The sequence below is a fragment of the Pseudoliparis swirei genome, chromosome 15 (assembly GCF_029220125.1).
Source record: "Pseudoliparis swirei isolate HS2019 ecotype Mariana Trench chromosome 15, NWPU_hadal_v1, whole genome shotgun sequence".
NCBI classification, from domain to species: Eukaryota; Metazoa; Chordata; class Actinopteri; order Perciformes; family Liparidae; genus Pseudoliparis; species Pseudoliparis swirei.
The window spans coordinates 11,726,824-11,752,338 of record NC_079402.1 but is presented as its reverse complement, the minus strand read 5'-3'; the positions used below and the strand labels follow the sequence as shown (position 1 = coordinate 11,752,338).

Sequence of the window (25,515 nt, the reverse complement as noted above, 5' to 3'; positions counted from 1 at the left end):
CTGAACCCCCCTTGAGCAAACAGAAGAATCGAGATGAATCAGGCAAATCAATTGCTTTATCTTTATATATTCCATCAAGAAAATAGATGCTTCATGCCAATATAAGAACAAATATGAGTTATTGCAATCTGCTTTTTATTTGGTACCAGATCTCTGAGAAGATGTGATTGTTTTTTTTCTTCTTTCATACATCAAATGTCTTCTTATTCCTTTAATCAACTTACAACTACAGATGTGGAAACACCAGTTTTTTATCACAAGGATTTTTATTAAGAAAATGGGATTTATGACGCAGCATTTATCTTGATTACTGTCTCATATATTTATAATGAACACAGTTATATTGATTTTAAAATGAGCAACAGGATACTCCATGATATAATGTGATTTTCTAATCCCCCCCCCCCACCCCTCCTCTCTTCGCAAAATATATTCCACATGTGTTTAAAACATACGCTTATACCTGCGCTGTAGCAAACTCCTTTGTACTTGACAATGTTTTCATGCTGGAGGGATTTGAGGATCTCGATTTCCCGCTCGAAGTCCCGGAGGTGCTCGGCGGTGCTGTGCTGTAGCTTCTTCACGGCCACCACCTCCCCCGTGCTGTCCTGCAGCGGGTCGTACCGGCACATCTCCACGCTGCCGAAGTTCCCCTGCAGCGTGGACCACACATTTATTAAGAGAGATAGAATACGCTCTCTTGGTTTTGAGCACACATTAAATGAGCGTTCCTATCGTAGAAAGGTATACATTGGTGCATTCTCATTGACCTGGATCACAAGAAAAACTAGAACGGGCACTTGGTAGAGCGCATACCTTCGCCGCAGCCACTTTTTTGGTACCTTTTCATGACCTTGACCTTTGACCCGATCGATCCCAAAATCTAATCAAATAGTCCCAGGATAATAACCAATCATCCCACCAAATTTCATGCGATTCGGTTTAATACTTTTTGAGTTATGCGAATAACACACAAACACACACACATACAAATAAATACACAGCGATCAAAACATAACCTTCCGCATTCTCAGAATGCGAAGGTAAAAATCATTTATGACGGAAAACAATACACATCTTCAGAAATAGTTTTCTCTCATATACAATCGTGTTCAGAGCAACGTCCGGCTGTCCAGAAAGAACTGTGAGAATATTTGAAATACGAGCTCAAGCTGCTGATTAGTAAAGTGTTTTGTTCATTTCCAACCCCCACATTAAGGCAAACAACTCCCCTGAAGAGTGAAAGTTGTAACAGATGTATAACACTTAAACAAATATGAATATTAACAATTGCTTCAGGGATGTATTACCAAAAAAATCAAGCAAATAAGATCTTAAAAAACTGCATGCTTAAAGACAATATATAATACTATGTTTGAGACAAAAGAAAAAGGAAATTCTTGATGAACATATAGTTGGTGTGTGTGTGTGTGTGTGTGTCTCACTTTGCCGAGCTGCTTGAGGAAGATGAGGTGCCGCTCCTCAAACTGGGCGGGCTCCTGGCTCTCGGAGGCCCAGGGGAAGCCGGCGCCTTTCGTCCTGTTGGGCACCATGTCGCTCTCCACCAGCAGCTCGTAGTCTGCAATGCGACAAGACGGCAAGACCTTTTTATAAAAATGATCTCATCGAACCCTCGTCGTGTCGATGTGTCTGTCGGATGGGAAGCGGTCGCCTGTACATTCACTTTCTCACTCCTACCGGGGGTGAAGAGGCTGTTGAGGTCTCTGATAACGGCCCTGAAGGAGGGCCGGTGTGACGGCTCATAGTCCATGCAGCTGTTAATCAGATTGGCCAGCTCGGTCCACTTGGGAGCCGGCAGCTGGTGCCTGTCCTCGTAGAACAACTTCTTCTGCAGAGAAAAAGAGCAAAAGTCAGAACCTGCAAAACTGAGATAAATACGCAAAGAGAACATGTTTAAAATATCCCTGTGTCCTTCTCTCATGCAAACAAATGGTATGAGTTAAAACATTAATTTTACATTTTAGGAAATAAGCTTACTTCTCTCATGTCTGCACACTACAACTGGTTAGCTGAGCTCAGCATAATGACTGGAAACAGCGCGCCTGAACATCATCGTGACACTGGAACTATTTCCTGAACTTCCCTGAGTCCGTGAGGCCAGGCGACCGAATGAACTCAACATTTCTAAAAATAACTTCATGACAGATTGTTTTCAATAAGTCAAAACTCTGAACGCATCCTCTGTTCTCGTGACCTTTGAGCAGTCCAGGGTGCTGAGCGGTTTGTCTCCGCCGCTGCAGATCTCCCACAGGGTGGTCCCAAAGCCCCACTTGTCAGTGGCTAAACTCAGGTTTTGGGGGTTTTCGATGCACTCGGGGGGCACCCATGGGATACGCTCCACCAGGACTGATGAATGGAGGAGACATAGAAGCACAGAGAGAAGGGAAACCAATTCACATGACTTGAGTCTCGACACAGGTGTGGGTGTTACGGCGTCTCTCATCAGGACCGCGCATGAGTCCAAGTCGCTCACCTTCTCTGGGCAGCACGGAGATGCTGATGCCCGGGTCACTGAGTTTGATGAAGGGCAGGCAGCCCGCCATCCGATCCTCCTCTCGGATCAAAAGGACGTTCTTGGCACAAACATTTCCATGAACGAGGTTCTTATCCTCCTGCGTGCAGCAGACAAATTGAATTACGCACGGCACCTTTATTATTTGCACATTGGTAGATATTTCTCTGTACATTGAGAATCATAAGGAACATGTGTCGCACTGGAGGTCTGACCAGGTAGTGCATCGCCCAGGAGAGCTGCTTGGCCACTTCTAGCTTCCAGGTAATGTTGACACAGCTTCTGTTCTTTTTCAGGTACGTGTCCAGAGAACCGAATTTGCCATACTCCTGCACCATCATGTCTGACAGGGAGACGTGAGAGACAGATTTTGTGAAAACAATGTCGCTGATTTCCTCAAAGATACTTTGACAGCAGTTACAGAGTTACTTTCCTCATCCATTAATGTCGTCATCCACATGTTGCGTGTCTGATACAGTTTAGTTGTCATTGTCATGAGACATCTATCTATGGTCATAAAATCCTGTCTAGACGCGTCCTCCATGGTCTGTGACGGGACCAAAACTGGCGACTCTCCATTTCCCGAGCCACGTCCCCACGGACGAAGCAACTGCCCCACAAGTATTATTCTTATCGCGTCTGCATTTCACTAAAAAGCTTCAATAGCCCATGAAAGAAGAAATAGTAATACACAACAAAGCCACATCGATTATGTTCTATGTTGATATAGTTTTTATTTATCTTTTTGTTTATAGGCCTGCCTATGAGTGAATTTGTTTTTATAGGCTATCGCTGGAATTTATGAAGCCTATATGGCCCAAACATGTTTTTTGGGGACACCAAACGACAATACGTTGTTGCTTTTATCTGTATTTAAAAGTCATTTATTATAATCTTTGTTATCCTTCCCAGCATGCTCTCTTCCTGCACTCAGAAATGTGAACTGTAAATGCTTCCAGACAAGACGGCTCTGATGTGTGTGAGCACTTTCAGGTGGAGTAAAGATCAAGACTGCAGTGGCTCATTAGTGCCTCCCGAGGGCCTCCCCCCGTCTCAGGGGAGGGGTCAGGGCCCCGCGGAGAGGAGGTCAGAGACCTGGTTTACTCTCTGTTTGATGGTCTCAGTTGACGACAGGGACATCTTTTGACCTCAACTGTTGTAAACAAAACAGCTTTAATTGTAAAAACTCGCTCTTTTGCATTGAGGAGAACAACAGCCTCCTTCCTTCCTGTTGAGGTGAGACACAACACAGTTTTATCTTGGTCTCAACATCCCTCTAGTCTAAAATCTTAAAGTGTCCTTTTTATACGCCACAGGTGAGGAGAACCACAATGATGTCTTCCTCTGTGACTATATCTGATCCAGTAGTGTGTGTGTGTGTGTGTGTGTGTGTGTATGTGTGTGGTAAACTTACTCTCATTGCCACAAACGCACACGCCATAGTTGAGGAGCAAGTGCTTGTGGGAGAGCTGGCTCATCATACTGGCTGCTTCAAAAAAAGACTGAGGGAAAAATAAGAGAAGAGGACCGATGAAAACCTTTCAACTCACAAGAGTTTGTTTTAACAGATCCACTCACTCACCCACTCACTCACTCACCCACTCACCCACTCACCCAGTCACTCACTCACTCACCCACTCACTCACTCACTCCTCACTCACTCACTCACACTCACCCACTCACCCACTCACTCACTCACCCACTCACCCAGTCACTCACTCACCCACTCACCCACTCACTCACCCACTCACTCACTCACTCACTCACCCACTCACTCACTCACCCACTCACCCACTCACTCACTCACTCACCCACTCACCCACTCACCCACTCACCCACTCACCCACTCACCCACTCACTCACTCACTCACCCACCCACTCACTCACCTACTCACCCACTCACTCACTCACTCACCTACTCACCCACTCACCCACTCACTCACCCACTCACTCACCCACTCACCCACTCACTCACTCACCCACTCACTCACTCACTCACCCACTCACTCACCCACTCACCCACTCACTCACTCACCCACTCACCACTCACTCACCCACTCACCCACTCACCCAGTCACTCACTCACCACTCACCCACTCACTCACTCACCCACTCACTCACCACCACTCACCCTCACTCACTCACCACTCACCCACTCACTCACTCACCCACTCACCCACTCACCCACTCACTCACTCACCCACTCACTCACCCACTCACTCACTCACACACTGACCCACTCACCCACTCACCCACTCACTCACTCACCCACTCACTCACCCACTCACCCACTCACTCACTCACCCACTCACTCACCTACTCACCCACTCACTCACCCACTCACCCACTCACTCACCACCCACTCACCACTCACCCACTCACCCACTCACCACTCACCACTCACTCACCCACTCACTCACCCACTCACCCAGTCACTCACTCAGTCACTCACCCACTCACTCACTCACTCACTCACCCACTCACCCACTCATCCACTCACTCACCCACTCACCCACTCACTCACCCACTCACCCACTCACTCACCCACTCACTCACCCACTCACTCACCCACCCACTCACCCACTCACCCACCCACTCACCCACTCACCCACTCACTCACCCACTCACTCACCCACTCACCCAGTCACTCACCCACCCACTCACCCACTCACCCACCCACTCACCCACTCACCCACTCACTCACCCACTCACCCACTCACCCACTCACCCACTCACCCACTCACTCACTCACCCACTCACTCACCCACTCACTCACCCACTCACCACTCACCCACCACCCACTCACTCACCCACTCACACTCACCCACTCACTCACTCACCCACTCACCCACTCACCCACTCACTCACCCACTCACTCACCCACTCACCCACTCACTCACTCACCCACTCACTCACCCACTCACCCACTCACCCACTCACCCACTCACCCACTCACCCACTCACTCACCCACTCACCCACTCACCCACTCACTCACCCACTCACCCACTCACTCACTCACCCACTCACTCACCCACTCACTCACCCACTCACCCACTCACCCACTCACCCACCCACTCACCCACTCACCCACTCACTCACCCACTCACCCACTCACTCACCCACTCACTCACTCACCCACTCACTCACTCACCCACTCACCCACTCACTCACTCACCCACTCACCCACTCACTCACCCACCCACTCACCCACCCACTCACCCACTCACCCACTCACCCACCCACTTACTCCCTCCCTCCCTCCCTCCCTCCACAGGCCCACCTCTGAGAAGTTGCGGTGAGCCTTGTCCAGGATCTTGATGACCACGTCTATCTGGTGAATCTCTCCGTAGTCTCCTAGCTCCTTCCTCACGCCACAGAAGATCTTGGTGAAGGTTCCTTGGCCCAGACTCTCATTCTGAAGCACAGAGTGTCACCATGTTGAGTTGTACTGCTTTCTCTCAGTCAAAGAAACACTTTGGACCAATATTCTCCACCCATGAAGTACTGGAGCACCCTGTGGTGGCACTTTAAAGATGAATTCACAAGTCACAAACTCATCCTTTGACAGTTTTAAGAGTTTTATTTGAAATGCCGATTTCCCAGCTGGCTGGCGAGAGAGCTGCTGAAGGAAGTTTAGATAAAGACACGTATGCATATTTGGTATCTTGAACACACCAGTTAGTTAATCTCATGTCTAGTCTGCCTGTGTATTCTGTGACTGAATAGCTGAATGCTTACACAACAACATTAGCTGGGAAGTCGGAGGTTTGATGCCACAGGAGACAGAGAGACACGCACTTTGGCCTAACATAAGACAGTATAACATAACCATTAGTGAATAATGTTTTAACTGCCAATACACTCTACTAGAAGTATTTCCAAGGAGCATATTTTTGTTGAAATAAATCGTAATTATGGCAAAGACCTGCTGTATATGATATACGATGCTTCAAATGACATTAAAGACATATTGAAAGCTACAAGCTTCCTCACTTGGAGCCCAGAAACTAAACTGGAGCAAATTAGTGGTATCTACAATCTGGTACAGCGCATCAAATGGTGACATTTATGTTTTAACTGTACATGGTCCCTATTAAATAAAGATAATAATAATTAAGAAAAATCAGACTGCTGTTGACTCCTTCAACCTGCCAGCTAGACCCTGTTTGACCTCATGGCTTGGACTGATAATCCAACTCAATACATCTAAGGCCAGAATCGTAAAAAAATGCTCTGACATAAATAAACACCTGTTTAAATCAGGAATACTGAGAGAAAACACGTCTTGAATCTGGTAGGGAAGATATTTGAGTACAGACCAATGGAGCAGCCAACAAGGTGAGCGCATGTCTGACAGTCTCAGCGCTGTCCTCACACACGTCCACAGGGACTGCTATTGATGCTGAGGTACGACAGGTGAATCAATCGAAGAAGGGATTTGTTTATTGTCGCGACCTTGTGACCCAACAGGACTCCCTCTCGTGCTTTGTGATCGATACTTGCGCCGCGCTCACTCATATTGAATGAAGACCTGCAGCCATACGTTCAGTGTTATTACACAAGTAGAAAGACACTGGCCGCCCACATCCTCTTTGTAAATGTATAACTTTATATAACCTTTCGATACTGTTTAAAACTAAGCTTCTAAATGCATCTATACACATATACACTAACAACCAGGCACGTGCACAGACATTTTGGGGGCAGGTGCTCAAACCCCAAAAAAGGGCACCCATTGCCAAAAAAAAATTCTGACAGAGTTGAAGCATAAGCAGCAATACACTGATGATGCTGTCCTTGACCTGCATTTTCTCTGGGCAGGATTAGACAGCTAGCTTACATTTTCTTTATGAATAAAGATGAATTATTATATGGCAACAACAGTACAAGCATTCTGATTGGCTAATGGGTCGTCATGCCAGCCACGTATTGCCCTCCTGGTCTGATATGGATCCGTATTGCCCTCTGACCTCATTTTCAAAATGAGCGATATTGATAGACATCAACAGCCAAGAGGAAATTCAGAAGCAGCGTTATCTTACTATGACGAGGTCCTCTTTTCGGATCTTGTGGAAGACCATCTGGCTGATGTTGTGTTTGTGGAGCTCAGTAGACAGTGGGACATCGGCACCTTGATTATTTCTACACACCACAAGGTTGGATTTGTCTGAAGAAAAGTAAAGATGGGCAGGGATTAGGAAAACGCACATACATTTCTCCCTTTGACACTAAAACTGAGGCGATAGCTTTCCAATGTGAGACACTATGAAGTGAAAAATAGGAATTAGGAATTTATAGTTCCTAATTATGTATGTAACTTACTGTATGTGGTCTGTAATCTTGTATTTGTTTATAGATTAAACCTTAACTGCTAGAATCATATGTTGTAGTCTTGAAAATAAAATCTACAGCTCACATAATCTCTGCATTTTAAAACAAAAGGTATTGTTTTAAATGAGCTTCAAAAATGAATTCTGTAATTAATTGACTAAAGTATCTTAACAAAACTCACTCAAGGTTTTACAATTGTTCCAGTTTAAAATATGAGTTCATCCATATATAATGGAAGAATGCTGTTGCCTATTTGTACATCCTTCTGGACAAAGAAACAAATAACAAAAGGTCAGATCCATAATATTAATAGGAATAAAGGTCTCATCTGTGCTGGAGAATATTGTTGGTGCATTTAATGTCTGCATTTGATTGTATATGTGTTCTGTTACCTGTGGTATTATGAGTGCATGGTTACACACAGTATTATTTTCGTGTCTGTGTGTGCAGCTTACCTTTGAGGCTGGGTGGGCAGCACCTGGTCAGCTGGAACGTGTATCCATCGGTGCGGAGCGCCTCCTTCTGGTAGCAGTGCAGAAGTTCCCTGAGTGAGCCGAAGCTCCTCTTGGCACCGCTCAGGATGAACTCTCCGGACTCCGTCTTCACGATCTGACAGTGCTTATAGTCCACCATAGTGTCAGACTGCAAAAACAAAAATAGCATGCATTACAGTTGAATTGTTATAAACATGCACACTGCATATTATTCAGGGTTCGTATGGTCATGGAAAACCTGGAAAAGTCATGGAATTTAATTTTTATTTATTTCCAGGCCTGGAAAAGTCCATAAAAACCGGTTACGCTTGCGCGATCGCAACGTCCGAGCTCCTTTGTGACTCACGTGTAGCTCAGTAGTGTGTAGCTCAGTCGTGTGTTGTTCAGTAGTTTGTAGCTCAGTAGTTTGTAGCTCAGTAGTTTGTAGCTCAGTAGTGTGTAGCTCAGTCGTGTGTAGTTCAGTAGTTTGTAGCTCAGTAGTTTGTAGCTCAGTAGTGTGTAGCTCAGTAGTGTGTAGTTCAGTCGTGTGTAGTTCAGTAGTTTGTAGCTCAGTAGTTTGTAGCTCAGTAGTGTGTAGCTCAGTAGTGTGTAGTTCAGTAGTTTGTAGCTCAGTAGTTTGTAGCTCAGTAGTTTGTAGCTCAGCAGTGTGCACAGCGTTTGGCAGGAGGGAAAATAAAATCAACCGCAGGCGATGTAGATGAGGAGAGACCAGTCTGTGTTTTATGTCTGAAAACTCAGCGGACAGTAATGAAGTCCGATGAATTTAAAAGACACTTAGCAACATTACACCTCACTCACGTAAATAAGCCACAGGAGTTCTTTCAGAGGACATTTGTTGAATACCTCATGCAGGTAAATCACTTTGTAAAAGTGTCATCAGCTGATGAGCTCTTTAGGCTTGTGGACACCTGACAGAACACGGGAGAGTTGTGTTGCTTTCTGCACAGATGTTAGGGAAAGGAATGCAGGCGCTGATCACGAGTGTCTCCAAATGCAATATACACACTGTGTCATACATAGAGAAGCACTGGCAGCAAGACAGATGTGCCGTGAACTACACTATCAGCGTGGTCAATTTTATAAAAACAAGGTCCCTGAATGCACCACTGTTTTCACTCTGTGAGGAGATGGGAGCCTTCAGCTGTTTCACATGGAGCTCGGTGGCTCTCATGAGGACACATGTTGTGACATTAAACATCCGTCATATGATGACCAGTGTTTCCCCCACCATTCTATCAGGATGGCGGCCCGCCCGCCACCATGTAATATTTTCTATAGCGCCAGATTACAGCAGAAGTAATTTAAGGTCCTTTTCTTAAAGAGCACGTCTTTGTTCTTTTATTAAACGAAACAGCCGTCTGTTATTGGTCGTATCGACACAACAGCATGTCATTTCTGTCTCTACGTGTCGCGTTAACACTTCTCGGCTCTCCGTCTCGCGCGCCGCAGAGCTCCGATGCCGGCGTGTGCGCGCAGACACGTGCGCACACACAGGTGAGCACACTCCCACTAGTGGGGAGTGTAGCTCACTGTTTTGTTTTGTTTTTCACAGGTTGCATTTATTGTTATTATCTTGAAAATATATTTAATGCCAAATATGTTATTTGCAGCCACAATAAGCTATTTGCCAAATATTAGTGCTTTTTTGCACAACTTTATTTGCATTGTTCGAACAAAGTGATTGCACTTTTTATTTGTTTTTGTCTGATGGAGTAATCTGGTTTAATTAAAAGTGAATACAATTTTCTTTATTCTATTACTTGAAAAAGCACAGAGTCACAGACAGTTGTTGTTTCAATAAAAATTCAGCGTGGACCATTTAGTTACAATTTTGTTGGGGCGGTGGGTCACGAACATTTTTCTTCCTCCGAAGTGGGGCGCGACAGAAAAAGTTTGAGAACCACTGATTTACACAGTTTGATTAAAATAATACATTCTTTTAAACTATTGTCTCTCATCCATTTGTGTCATTTAAGGTATCTTAATTACTCATGTATACACCGAGATTTCACACAATGTTTGGACATGGAAATTTGGTTTAAAGTCATGGAAAGGTCATGGAAAAGGTCAACATGTGTATGAACCCTGATTGTTACAAACACCAAAACGTACACTCTGATTGAGTGCTCTCAGTCCCCTTGTCCACATTGGCCATGAAGACATCCATTCGTAAAGTGATGGGGGACAACATCCGCAGTCTTTTTTCTATGCAAATACACTTCACACAGTTTTATCAGAAGTAAATACGAGGTTTCAGCAGTGTTAATCACTTAAAGTGAGAATAAAGACATGCATTCCCACTTTTTTGTTTTTAGGGGCTTGCTGGGCTGCTGGGAATTAGGTCCTAAAAAGAAGTCAGAGTGAAGTCAGACTGCTGGAGTACCACAATATCTTCCAGAGAAGGCATATATTTATAAAGAAAACGGGGACTATAGATTTAATCTCCTCTCACTTCCAAGAAATGAATTATATGTATATTAAAGTCTAATGGCCCTGCTTGTGTTGACGCATTGCATCAGCCAATGGAAGAGACCTGCTGGCAGCCTGCTGTGGTACATGCAGTCATGGGCTGAAGAAGCGAGTTAGTGATACTTATCAGCTAGCAGAGACTGTGTTGAAGGAGCTTGTTGATTTGAGTCATGTGATAAATACAATAGTCCAGATTGACCCAGATTATGATCCAACATTGTCACCTTACCCCCACCACAAAGGACATGAAGAATTTGTCGTAGTCCCTGGCGCTGCAGCGAAGGCTGTACAGACCTTGGTGGTTCCCAGAGTGACGCAGCTTAGCAATCGTAAACTCCATCCTGTGATCAAAGAGACAGAACGTGTGTGTGAGTGTGTGTGTGTGTGTGTGAATGGTTGTGTGGTTGCACGTGTTACATGCTATATCTGTGTATGTGTGTGATACTCACGACACAGGGCCGTGGCAGTAGCTCTCAATGCACTCCAGAAGTCTTGGTGGAGCGACCTCTTTACACAGATAATGATGGGCGTCTGCAACCAGTCTGTAATAGCCATCAACTAAGGACACGAAAGAGAGGGCCTCTGGGAGCGAATGAAACTCCAGTTCCTTTGCGGTAAGAAGGGGTGCAGAAGAGGACACAAATAAATCATTCAGTTCTTATTTTTTACTTTAAATCAATGTTGACACTAAATCATCAATCCATGTTTTATGTAAGGATGCAGCACTACGGATACTGACTCAAATAGTTGCACCGGTGGGGCCAATATATTTAATTCAATACATAATAGTAGATTTGTATATACTGGAATTTTAAATCTTCTTTATGTGTTATGCAATGTGGTGTAACACATTATTTAAACATCATAAACTTACTAATTTGACCCTGACAACAAGAATTGTCATTCAAACCCATTGCAGAGGAAACAAATGATCCATTTCAGAGTGAGTTCAGGATGTACTCTACCAGGATCTGGTTGTCCTGTCTGGTGAGGGTAACGATGCGACTCTCCACTGAGCCGTCCTTATTCGCCTGTTTGATGCTGATGTCGATCACCTCTGGGAAGTCACAGTATGTCTGTAGCTCCTGGAGAGGCAAAAGAGCAATTAATAGTGGATTACATGTCTATGAGATGAAGAATCGTGCGCACACGCGTGCACTCTGGTCTATATTGGCAATTTCAAACCAACTCCTAGAGCTCCATCTAATGGTAAAAAGACCGTCATGGCAGCTTCACATTGTGGCACACCGGGACTGATGCATTACCGTGGCAACATAAAGCCCATCCCTTGGCCCTCACCTCCTCTGCCTCCTCCTCCTCCTCTTTCCCTTTTGACCACTGGATGCCCGTGTCGCCCGTGACAACGATGGTGACCTTGCGCGCAGAGAGGTCGGCTACCTGGAAGCGCTCGGCGAAGAGGGCGGGCAGCAGCATCTCCAGGCTCATCAGGTACTTGAGCCTGAGGTTACACACCGTGGCCTTGCAGTCACTGAACTGCTGGATGAACTTCTTGAAGCGATAGCGGATCCTCTTCCGAGTCAAGATGTTGTATTCCTGGATGTGGCTTCGCATGCTTTTTGGCAGGAAGGATTTGTAGCTAAAAGCGGAAAGAGTAATATCAAAGTGAGGAGGATATGATGAAGGGATGACAGGAAAGGCACAGGGAGAAGGGAGGGGCAAGGGGCCGAGGAAACACTAACGCTTTGTGGCAGTTCAGCCGGTGTGCTCGCTGCGTGCACTTCAGGGGAATTAGTCATTAGTCCTGAAAAGGGGCAGGTAAACCGAAATGAATGATGAATTATACATGAAAGGGACATTTTAGGAGAATGAATATTTCAAGTGCAACACACTTTATGAACTGAAACATTATCTCAGACAAGGAGATAATTCATTCAGCTGCATGAGCACGCATAATGACACTGGGAGATGCTCACTGTGTTCTGAGGAGCACGTCACACTCCTCTGATGGTTATTCATGAGCTGGACAACATGCACACCAGCGTAATAGTAAACACTTCCAATTATTTAGGGAAAAGAGTGTGCACCATAAATTTAATGATTTATTTTCCTCGTCTTAAAAACTGCTTTAAAGTGAAGTGGTGAACATTTCTAGGCTGACAATTTTAGAGGCCTCTAGTCGAGGGATGATTCTACCAGGCTGCCCTTCATATTCACATTTTAAATCATTTAAATATTCACCATAATAATGCTTGATTTGGTCGTGAGTGCTTCCTACCTGGTGTAATTGTAAACGTCCACAGGTGACTGGCCGCTCTCTTTGCCGAGCCTCATCATGTCCAGCACCGCCATGCCCAGACACTCCTCCTGGGCCTCGTGGCTCACTGGGATATGAACCCAGCCATTCAGAAAGTCACTACGCCTCTGGAAGAAGGGAAAAAAACATATGATGCAAAAAATAATAATATATAGAATCAATATCACATCAACAAACTCAAGACTGGTTAGGATGTTGGAAGTGCACAAGTCTAGTTTTACAATAACAGACGTCTGTTAAGAAACATTCTGGAGGTTAATCTGTTGACACACACCTCATGTTGTCAATGTGACAGTGGAGATAAAAACAGAGCTGAACAGAGCTGCATGTGTCAACTTCACGTTCGCATGCGGCAAAGAAAAAACCCAGAAACTATTAAAAACACACACAGACACACACAGAGTTAAGAGAACCCTTGTTCCTTATTTGCACTTAAACTCTTTCTCTCACACTTCCTGTTTTCTGAACCTGAACAATGGCTGAAATGACAAAGACTGGCAGGCAGTCAGAGAGGGAGGGTTGTAAACAGATTGTATCTCCCCACCCAACAGTTCTGTTTCTGGTTCTGTTTTAAAAGAGCAAAGCCGGGAAGAGAGAGAGAGAGAGAGTGAGTTGAAGAGAGAGAGAGCAAATGAATGTCCTTTGGTTAAAACATTATATATATATATATATTTGGGGGGGCTGAAGCCCCCCGAAAATATATATATATATATATATATATATATAGCATCTCTTTGCACTGGTTGATTGGTCCTTTTCAGGAAGTGGACCGACTAGACATGTGGTTTGAGAGGCTCGATGATCCCGGGAAACAGATTTTCTGGGGGAGAGTTTTTGACAGAATCTAGCCACCTGAATTCTTAATTTTAAAGAATTCAACACAGATGTCAAACGGTTGAACTCTTAATATTTAAGAATTCAACCGTTTGACATCTGTGTTGAATTCTTTAAAATTAAGAATTCAGGTGGCTGAAAAGGACCAATCAACCAGTACGAAGAGAGTAATACTTCACCAGGGCAGGAACGCCTAACCCCTTCTTGAAATCAAGTCGGAAAAGCCTAAAATTGCTGATTTAATTATAATACAAAGTGCAAGTTGTAAAGACGAACCTGAAAAAACTGATATGCCATGACATAATCATCCATCACAGGGCTCTCCTTCCCCTTGGACACGCCATAGCGATGGGCATTCAATGTACTGCCGCTGTTATACCAGCCGGAAAAATAGTATCTGTAAAGAAAAAGAGGTCAGAAAAGTTCCAGTAAAACAATTCATCTGAACATAAACAAGACATGAAAAGTCTGGAACAAAAAAAATACACAGTAAAAGCATCTACCTAATTCTGAAGTGCAGACTCTCCCTGGCCGCCGGCTGCAATTTAAAGGTGTGATTCGGAGGAAACCAGATCCGATCGCTTTCCCTCATCAGGCCAAACATGCTGCAGTACACTGGAGCAATGCCTGAAAAGTCAGGGGGAAAAATCATCTAATAATATATATACATTTGATTAAAATTAAGTAGCCAATTAACAAACTCCTTTTTTATACCTAAGTTAGAGATAAAGAACAAGTTGTTAAAGCTTTTGCATCATTTGACACATTTGTTGCTACTATACAACAACAACTGGCTAATCTATAGAAATACACAAAGTTTTGCATATACATACTGTATGTCTACACACACACACACACACACACACACACACACACACACACCACTTGACTGGAAGCATATTCATAGTTTGCTGCTATAAAGTGAGAACAAATGTCCTGAATGAATGGAGGGACAAAGGTGTGAGTCTAATGGTGCACCTGCTACAATGTTTGATGCACATTTCTGTACTAACTGCATGAAAGTCTGTCGCTCAAAACTATTACAGTTGGCAGAGTTACGTTATGGCTTTATGGTGGAAATAATCCGATTTAGCTTGATTAACAATCTTGCTTTTGTTCATTTAGTTGAAATAAAATAAGTGTGTTGCTGCGCTGTGATGCATCCTGACGCAGACATCGAGTGCGTGAGCTATTTTTTTATGTGTTTTTGTATCAAACACAAGTTGTTAAGAACAATCCTAGAACTGATGTATTCTTAATAGCCTGGGTTTTCATGTGGTGGGATTGGCATTTTTACTACGTTTCCGACCATATTTAAAGTCCGGGCCTCCTGTGAACACATGTGTTATTACAATGAGTCGGACTAGTGGTTCATTAGCATACAAAACATTTCCTCACACGGCAGGAAGCACTCGCTCAGAGTGAAGCAATGCCTGAAGGAGGTGTGTGAGAGGAAGCATGCTCAACCACAACGCGGGAAGTGGGGTCAAAGTACTAAGAAAGTTGATCTATAAGCAAGTCCTACTGTGTGTTATTTGTAACATTATCAAATAATAAAGTACACTTAAACTTTCTTTCAATAAACATATATAGATTACTTTCATGACAATTGACCTCTGCATTTAATCCACCCACGCATAGAGGAGCAGCTCTGGGAGCCTCTTAGGGTTCAGACTCCCACTCAAGGACACTTAGACGTGCAGCTCGGGGATCGAACCGACGAATCCTGTGATTAAAGGATGACCCGCTCTTGTCCTCGAGCCACAGTCTGCCAAAATAAGTAAGCACTGCATTGCACAGAAACCCACTGTATTCACACCATAGCTGAGACTCATTGCATTATACAGTACGTTATACAGCTTGACAACATGTGTCATACCACTTTATATAATAATACATGTAATGCAAAATAAATGATAAACGATTTTTTTTGTGTGCCGAAAACTTGATGTGTAAGAAAGAAAACCAGATTGAATATATATAGAACTTCCTATTAAAGTCCAATTATATCAGGTCTAACTTATATAATTCTTCTGGTCTTGCATTATTATTATTATCCTAATACAAAACCACATCAAAAAGTAAGTGTCAAGACAGACGAACAAGACAACAAAGGAAAAGAAAAGCAAGGGGATACAAAAGAATTGGAAAGAGGTCGTTTCTTATCGGCTCATGGGGGAATGGAGCAAGAGTGTGTCAGAGAGAGATAGAGCCGGGGTCTACAGGAAAATAGACCCAACAGTCGACAACTTCCTGGTTTAGAACGTGAAAGAGAAAAGCCAGTGGTACCACAAAATAAATATGTTGGCTCTGTGAGGAGAAAATGTCTCAATTCCTTCACCAGGGAATTGATGGTTAGGAATGTAACTCAGCCTTACCCAGGCTCCACGCTCCTTACCCCTCTTGGCAAAGATGAGCGGAATACAAAATGAATGTCTAGAGGCGTTGTATTGGAGACTTTTTAAGAAAACAATGTATATTCAGCCTGACCTACTTCGCATGTTTCTCAACGAGCTGTACGTCACAAACTAAAGCAGAACGTCACACAGTTGCACGAGCAACCAGGTACGTGGCAATGAAAACGAGGTTGTCATGGAACCCGTGAACTGCTCAAGGTTTTGAACTTGGCAACAAGAATTCATGGATCGTTCAAATCATACTTTGTGAATCAAGACCATTTTAACCCTTGTGTTGCCTTCGGGTCATTTTTTGACCGATTTCAATTTAATGTGTCGTGTTCTCTTCGAGTCAACAAACAAACATAAAGTACCTCACACTTAAACTAAAAAAATATTAATAATAATAATTAATTTTCTGGAGATTAGCTGGGGGGTCATTGAACTCAAAAAGTAAAAATGTTGTTAGTAAATATAAAGGCGACAGGAGGGTGAAACATTGAATCGGGTCAAATTGACCCAAAGGCAACACAAGGGTTAAACAGAACAATATAGTACATTGTCACACCTCCATATTTTGTATGCCGTTACCCACCCCCCCTCTACTTTCTCACATTGTTGATGTATCTATTTAGCATCATGTAAAAGCACTTATTAAGCACTTAAGAGTTACTAACTAAACTAGATTGTGTGTGTCGGAAGAGAGAAGTGAAATCCTCTTGTGACTCACCACATGCCTTCGCTGCCCTGATGCACAGTTCCTCTGCGACGTACTCCCCTGGTGGAAACGAGAGCACACTTTCTGAACCGTCAGCCACTCCTCCGTCCTTCCCCAGGTGATACAGGTGGACGGTGAGGCAGGTCGCATCCGTGTCCTGCTTGGAGTCGAGTCCATCGGCCGGGTCCAGGTCAGATGGGAGGCCATTAGGATGTGCTGTGGGACCGGAGGCGGGGGGGTCCATGTCGGTCAGCAGAATACAGGCCATGCGCTGCGTGGAACAAACATCCACCTGTCAGGGGGCAAAGAAAAAAACACACGTGAGACTGAGAAGAAACGTTCAGGTTGTACGGTGGTTCTGGGGACAGATAGTTTGACCATGTCATTGGTTTTGCAGGTGATAGTGAATCTTCAGGGGACAACGGTTGATTCAGTTCATTATGAGGAGCACATGAATGTCTGAACCAAATTTGAGGGCAATCTATCTCATAGTTGCCAAGATATTTCACTCAAAAGCTCAAATGCATCTCCTTATGGATGAATTTTCATCTCTCAATCACACGTTACTAACTCTGCTTTCTCCCCGGAGTCCTTTTGACTTCACGTCTCATGGGGTCATCGGACCCGATGAGACGGCATAGATCCTATCTGCTGATGGATCATCGAGGTCTGGGTCGTGGAATTCCTGCTACCGACTACGCCACTGCCCTGTTGAGACTCCGCCCACTGTTGAGACTCCGCCCACTGTTGAGACTCCGCCCACTCCTCCTCTCTACCTCCATCTGCCTGATGGATCGTGGAGGCCTCCATCGTGGAATATGCCTACTACGAACTATTCATACACTCTGTCATATTCATTGAATGTATTTAAACTCTAAATCTGTCCTTCTGTACACATTACATCTATTGCATCTGTCCATCCTGGAGAGGGATCCTCCTCTGTTGCTCTCCTGAAGGTTTCTTCACTTTTTCCCCCTGAAGGGTTATTTGGGAGTTTTTCCTGATCCGATGTGAGGTTTTGGGGCAGGGATGTCTATGTGTACAGATTGTAAAGCACTCCGAGACAAATTTGTAATTTGTGAAATTGGGCTGTACAAATAAACTGAATTGAATTGAAATGTCAACCTCACGGCGGCGCTAGAGGAAGTCACTCGGATCCGCTGGGGACAATGAATGTCTGCACAAACCTCCTAAAAGGTAAGTAGCGAACTGCAGCTACTGGAAACAATGGCTTTCAATGGTTTTGTGAATGTTGCTGAAGTTCTGGTCTCCCTAACATTGGGGAGAAGTCATTGATTGCCTATCCTCCCTTGGCTGAAGCAGCTTCAATACAAACAGATTGCTGTGAAGAATAAAGTGTTTAAATGTGGAAAAGATCAAGTGTGAAGCTTGGAAATAACAGCATACTTTAAACCCATAACCCTAAAATGGCTACATTTTGTTTTCGCCGACTTTCAACCGTGGCTGATTCAGATGTCTGAGATATGATGGTATCCCTCTTAATAACCATATAATCAATTAGGCTACAATTGATGGTTATTATCAGAACATAGCCTCACTTATCACAAGACTGCAGTGCAGACAATTTACCGTACAGACTGCTCTGGGCAGCTCTCAGCAGTTCTAGTCTTAAAACGATATACTATTGCATCGTCCCATGGGAAATCTTAATTGGGCATGGGACACGAGCTACGGCTTGATCACCCTTTAGCTGGCCACCTTTGATGAAGCTGTTTCGTGATTAAAGGCTGAAACACCCACTGATTCGAAGGCACACTACTGAGGATGGGTCCCAAAATTGACATCTTAACCCAGTCTAAGAAACAAACCTCCCATGCCACTCTGTCAACATCACGGTAAATCTCATGTGAGTGCATACTGCATACCATCTATTGGCACAATGGACAGTTTGAACATCTCGTCCCGTGTTTTATGATTCTGATTCATATAAACTTAATTAATTTTACACATGGAAAACCACTTGGGGCAGAGCGACTGTGGGTCAGTGGTTAGCAGGTCCGTCTTTCAATCACGGGGTTGGCGGTTCAATCCCATAGTCGATGTGTCCTTGAGCAAGACACTTAACCCTTAATTGCTCCCTAGCCATGTCTATGCTGTATGAATGTAACATGATTATAAGTTTTGAATAAAAGTGTCACCTAAATGACATATAATGTTATAATAATGTTGTACTTTCTCTATTCGTGTGTTTCGTGTGTATATATTTCATATATATTTCATATTTCACATTTAGCTTTGATATATATATATATGTGTGGAGTTTTGGTTGAGAAGGTCTTCTGGGTATTAGAAAAAATATATATACAGTTAAGTAAGTCTCTTAGGGTGAATATTGACTAATCATATAGTAAATATGTTTCAAAACTTTATTGGCCAAAGACCGAAGGAGGTGGAGGCGGGATTGTGTTGCTGCCCAATGTGCCAGCCTGACCAATGGGGATGAGTGAGTGATTTCATAACTTCCTTGCATTAAAATATTTCCCATACATCATTGCCTTGTACAGGGAGAAAGTTTATGGATATTAAATCTTAACTGCAATGATGACCTCCAGTGACACGCAGCAAACAGTGAGAATCTGGTGCAGCACAGCCGATTGAGGGGAGCACTATCAGCTGATGAGAGACCTTCAGCACATTCAGTTTGTGACATGATGTCATCGTGGAGTGCAAAGGTGTAAAACGACCACTATCCCCATATAAATGGACAAATGCACTGCCAGTGAATTCTGTTACTTCAGCTATATTTACTCAGGAAATCTCATAATGTTTAAATCTCTTTTGCAACAGAGACCTGAGAACAAATAACACATAACAAGCCTGACACACACACACACACACACACACACACACACAGTGTACATTTCACGTGAGTGTGTGATTCTATGCTGGATACTACACTGAAGCTGGTACAAAGTTAAAGTAAAAAAATATGCAAAGAAAAATGCAAAGTATTGTTTTGCTCACAATAACTCCACAGATGGGGTAGAAGCCTATTGATGCTCCATAGTTGGAAATGCAAACAAGAGGAAGGACAACAGACACACTGCTCTCTCACTTGCTGTCTGTGTGTTTACACCCAACATGTTTATCATGTAGCACGTACCAGTTCCTTATCTCGGCCTCGCTGCTGGTTGTGGTCAGCGCTATCAACTCAAACACATTCCGTGTCAACATTTGCTGTTTTTTCTTCATCATTCAGTCATCCAACAATTAATCCAGAAAATAATATCTGATTAATGTGTAAAATAGAGTCTATAAGAAGTATTAATGAGAGGGCTACTAATAAGGGTGGATGCCATAATAACTCTGCTGGAGCAACAGGTTTCCAAGACTGAGAATGGAGACACAGTGCATCCAACAACCGGTCACAGCTTTATGACTGTGAGTATAATGAAAATGGTCTGATGAAACCATCACTAAGCTCTGTGTTCGCCTCACATTAGCACAGACATGAAGCCTGGTGCCGGGAGCATCGTGTTGTGGGAGAAGTCTTCTCACGGTTTCTCGAGACACAAAGTTGAGTGAGTTGATCACATAAGACACAAAACACTGTCACTGCTGCCAAAGGCCTGGAAGGTGCCAATACTCGATTATGTGTCCAAAATGTGCACTGCTGGTTTCAGTAATATGAGGCAAAAGATGAGGTCACTTTTGGCTTCACACAGGCCCACAGCATGAAGCCATCTCTAAGGAGCCTGAGCTCTCTACTAAAACAAATATGTACATGTTAGAGTGGTTGAGCTCATATGTATCCCTGGGAAAGACAAAACCCCCTGTGGCTACTGGGTGTCCCTGAAGTAGTCCATATCACCCTATTGTTGCTTAAGCAGGAAAGGATCGCTGACTTCACTGTGTGCCGAGCAGAATGTGTTTGAACAATACTTGATGTTACTCCTGACTCTTTGATGATGGACCGAATGGGGACTTCAGGAAGCAGGTGGTGTTGTTTGTGTGTAACACCACCAATCATAGCCTGGAGTTCAAGTAAATTAAATTCAGTTTATTTTATATAGCCCAAGGCCAATATCACAAATTCCGAATGTTCCTCAGTGAGCTTTACAATCTGCACACATACGACATCCCTGTCTCAGGACCTCACATCGGATCAGGAAAAACTTCTACGAAATTATTTTTTTTAAACTTTCACAGGGGAAAAAAAGGGAAGAAACCTTCAGGAGAGCAGCAGAGGAGGATCCCTCTCCCCGGATGGACTGAAGCAATAGATGTCATGTGGACAGAATTGTAATAGCGTGTTACTAATCTTGCTCTTAAATCAAGTTCTAAAGACTGTGTTTATTGATATTAGTGTGATACCGTGTCATGTTTTGACAATTAACCACAAACTTATTTAAGTCAAGTCTGCGATAGAAAGTCTAGCAAAAACATGTGTTTGACTTTGGGACATAATCTCCACTGAACTAACAGTTCAGTTGTGTCTAAAGTTCAACTCGACTTGGCCTTTCCTGCTCACTCATTTCACATGTAATGTAATGATGCAACCATGCAGTTGTTTCAGTGGGCTTACACTTCCCCAAAGGGTCTGCAGAGCATATCGAAGCTGTGCACTTACTTTCTGTAACATGAAATAGTGAATGACACATCTTCTGTTGGGCTACTAGTGCTCAGTGTCTCTTCTCTGTTCATGTAGAAACACTGCCAAACAGTTTTCCCACACTGTCTGGTTTCTTTCCCAAATGATGGAAACATTAAGTGCTTGTGATTCCAGGCGGCTTTGGAAGCTACAAACTGTGACATTTTCTTGGGAAGGGTTTTCAGTCATGCTGTCATTTTTGTTTTGTTTAAAATTAGCCAAATCATTGTATTGTTTCTTCTTTACTGCAGCTGACCGTGCAGTTCTGTGTCTGTGAGCTGAATTATACTTGTAATTATGTATTTTCCCCTCAACTGTCTACATGCCTGTCACGGATTATGTTCTCCTCGTAAATTCCTGAACAAAAATGCCAAATCGGCTGCACGGAACCTAATTAATCAACACTGTCTATAGACAGTATACTGATAAAAAAAGACAAATCCAAGAGCAAATATACTTGCTTTTAGAAACATAGAAAAACAGGACACTATGTAGATAGTAGGCTTGTTGTGATAAATGTTGACTTAATTCTGCACTGCTCCCTCAAACCAGTAGCCCCCTCAACATGGCGAACAGTCAGTTCAGGACTCTGTGTTGGTGCTGTTGGTTGGGATGACTCAAACGTTTCCAATAACACTTCTCAAAACCAGAGAGCACAGCCAGCATTTTTTGTCAAGCTTTAACTGGAAGATGACTTGACTGTTCTGAGGAGAATGAACTAGCCTGACTTAAAAAATTATTATCTCAAATTATCTTCATAAATCGTGTATAAACCTTTCCTGCACCATATTAATGAGATTCAAGATTCAAGATTCAAGATGTTTTATTTGAACACACAACACACACAGTGAATTAGTGGTATAAAGTGCAATGAAATCAGCAGAAAGTGCAAGGCACACAAGTACACAACAAACACAAACAAAAACACAACAACACAAACAGTGTGTGTGTGTGTGTGTGTGTGTGTGTGTGTAGAGGGGCAGTTGTGGGTCTGGTGGGGGGGGGGGTGGTGAGGTCGTCAGTTTCCCTGACCTGATGGGAGGAAAGAAACTCCGTCTCAGTCTCTCTGTTCTTGCAGCGTGACTACGGAGGCGCCTGCCTGACCGCAGCAGCTGAAACAGTCTGTTGTTGGGGTGGTAATGAACTCTGAGCCTCATCACCTTAGGTGTTGATTCAACGAAACACAGATATAATGCAATACAATGGAACTGCTCCAAAAGCTGCGTAAAGTTGATTAAACGACTCTCAACAACAATTTGGATTCAAGTTTTGACGGATGAATGAGCCAGGCCGAGAAATTGACCAACGTTAGCTCATCACTAAAATATCAATACCAGCGTTATAGTAATAACAGTGTCTGTGTAGTTTGTCTGAGAGTGAACTGACGATTATTTCATTTAAAAATTGAAGTCTGTCTTTTTTTAATTATTGTTTATTTTGAGCGTTAATGCTAAAGAAATAAGTATTGGCAAAAATAGTGTTTTTTCAGACTCTCATATATCGATTTCAGTCTCTGCCTCACATATCTGATATCCACATTGCTCTTTTCAAAACCTCTTTAACAAGGACCTTATTTATTACAGGAATATCGTTTTTGAAAAAACATCCCATCCTGCCTTCCGAATAAAGCTAGAATATAAATATAAACTCAGCGTGGGTTGATATCACGGATCTGGACAAGATAAATTTAATTTATGAATCACTTCTTTCTGAATAAGGAAAAAATTGGGCTTCACTAAGTGGCGTGTAGTACAGAGTGCACTGTTTGTCTCCCTCTCACACACATACACACACAACTTACTCTGCCTGGTGTCTTCTGGTGGGCTGTGGCTGTTTGAGTTGTCCAAAATCCACACAGGTCTGTCTCTGAAGTCCTGAGTGTCTTTTTACAAAAGCGCCGATGGGGGGGGGGGGGGGGGGGGAGAGAGAGAGAGAGAGACTACCTGCCGTGACGTGAACGACTCAAAGTCGGCCTCCAGCAGCGCATGCCATTCCCTCGGTGTCCATATCGTTGACTGAACTTTTCTCGCTTTAAGCCTCTTGTCGCGCTCACGTGACGCTCCGGGGTTTTGGGTGGAAAACGCAACTTGTTAACGTACTAGTGTCCTGACTCACGCCAACTGTCTCTTCGCTTCGTGTGAGATGCTGCTGCTGCTGCTGCTGTTGATGGGGGTGGTGCTGGTGGTGCTGGTGGGCGGAGCAGGGCGCCTCCAAACGTTCAGCCTATCTCTGGCCGGCGGACTCGGGTTTTTCCGCGTTTGAGGCGGAAGCGCGGTGACGGTCTGATGTGGATCTTTGTTGTACTTTTGTTTAGTCCACTACTTTTATGACAGTATGACTTTCAGGGTATGATTCATACACAATGTGTTATGAGCATGTGCATGCACACCAGCAGCAACAACAACGTAAAAGGTTCCAGAAGACTAATAAAAACACATAATAAGTTTTCACATAGTTTATGTTTATTAATGCAGAAGCCACTGCAACACCAGCAAACCTATATCATTCTTGAAATGCCTGTGAGCGTCAAAAAGGTAATGACGAAAATCTAATCAAGCAGACGAACTCCTCGCCTATCACTCTCTTCTCTCCTCCTTCTCTACAGCCAAAAGCTCATTCTACCAAATAAATTCAACCTTCTTTCTCTAACCCCTAAAAACTCTATCTTTTCCAACCTCATTGATCCCACTTGTCCCCCTCCTCCTTCCACCCTTCTACCGAGCCACTTCGTCGACTACTTTACAAACAAGATAGACAACATACGCTCCTCCTTTACCAATCCATCTGAGCTGTCTAAATATTGGACTGGCGAGTGGAATATTTTGTTCATTTATCTCTCCATGGAGGGAAAATAACTAAATTACTCAAGACCTCATATAGCTATTGTTAGTTCTTCAACTTATTTTATTAGCTCAATGGCCATTATTTCTAGTCTTAAAATCAGATTATTTGTAGTTTTAGTAAATCATGTTAATCTAAAAAGTATATACAGTGCATCCGGAAAGTATTCACAGCGCTTCACTTTTTCCACATTTTGTTATGTTACAGCCTTATTCCAAAATGAATTAAATTCATTATTTTCCTCAACATTCTACACACAACAACCCATAATGACAAAGTGAAAACTGTTGTTTGCAAATTTTTGCAAATCTGTTAAAAATAAAGAACGAAAACATAACATGTACATAAGTATTCACAGCCTTTGCCATGACACTCAAAATTTAGCTCAGGTGCATCCTGTTTCCACCGATCATCCTTGAGATGTTTGATTGGAGTCCACCTGTGCTAAATTCAGTTGATTGGACACGATTGAGAAAGGCACACAGCTGTCTATATAAGGTATCACAGTTGACAGTGCATATCAGAGCATAAACCAAGCCATGAAGTTCAAGGAATTATCTATAGACCTCCGAGACAGAATTGTATCGAGGCACAGATCTGGCGAAGGGTACAGAAAGATTTCTGCAGCATTGAAAGTCCCAATGAGCACAGTGGCCTCCATCATCCGGACATGGAAGAAGTTTGGAACCACCAGGACTCTTCCTAGAGTTGGCCGCCCAGCCAGACTGAGCGATCGGGGGAGAAGGGCCTTAGTCAGGGAAGTGACCAGGAACCCGATGGTCACTCTGACAGAGCTCCAGCATTGTTCTATGAAGAGAGGAGAACCTTCCAGAAGGACAACCATCTCTGCAGCACTCCACAAATCAGGCCTGTTTGGTAGAGTGGCCAGACGGAAGCCACTCCTCAGTAAAAAGCACATGACAGCCCGCCTAGAGTTTGCAAAAAAGCACCTGAAGGACTCTCAGACCATGAGAAACAAAATTCTCTGGTCTGATGAAACAAAGATTGAAC

At 43.5% G+C, this 25,515-nt stretch overlaps 1 protein-coding gene across 2 annotated transcripts in view; it reads right to left on the bottom strand.

The window, feature by feature from the left end:
- Positions 1-23,790, bottom strand: part of jak2a (Janus kinase 2a) — a 28,455-nt gene extending 4,665 nt beyond the window's left edge. For both annotated transcript variants that reach the window (XR_008833841.1, XM_056431950.1), the window contains exons 1-19: positions 23,465-23,790; positions 17,064-17,343; positions 14,441-14,564; positions 14,214-14,334; positions 13,065-13,210; positions 12,128-12,425; positions 11,794-11,913; positions 11,278-11,435; positions 11,058-11,169; positions 8,321-8,507; positions 7,577-7,701; positions 5,815-5,949; positions 3,948-4,035; positions 2,749-2,876; positions 2,495-2,633; positions 2,216-2,367; positions 1,699-1,849; positions 1,446-1,579; positions 464-653 (exon numbers count right to left, since the gene is read on the bottom strand). Coding sequence is in view for 1 of the 2 variants with exons in the window: in XM_056431950.1 (XP_056287925.1) it covers positions 464-653; positions 1,446-1,579; positions 1,699-1,849; positions 2,216-2,367; positions 2,495-2,633; positions 2,749-2,876; positions 3,948-4,035; positions 5,815-5,949; positions 7,577-7,701; positions 8,321-8,507; positions 11,058-11,169; positions 11,278-11,435; positions 11,794-11,913; positions 12,128-12,425; positions 13,065-13,210; positions 14,214-14,334; positions 14,441-14,564; positions 17,064-17,319 (2,764 nt within the window). In the remaining variant the exon portion in view is untranslated. The remainder of the gene's footprint in view (positions 1-463; positions 654-1,445; positions 1,580-1,698; positions 1,850-2,215; positions 2,368-2,494; positions 2,634-2,748; positions 2,877-3,947; positions 4,036-5,814; positions 5,950-7,576; positions 7,702-8,320; positions 8,508-11,057; positions 11,170-11,277; positions 11,436-11,793; positions 11,914-12,127; positions 12,426-13,064; positions 13,211-14,213; positions 14,335-14,440; positions 14,565-17,063; positions 17,344-23,464) is intronic.
- Between the last annotated feature and the right edge of the window lie 1,725 nt (positions 23,791-25,515).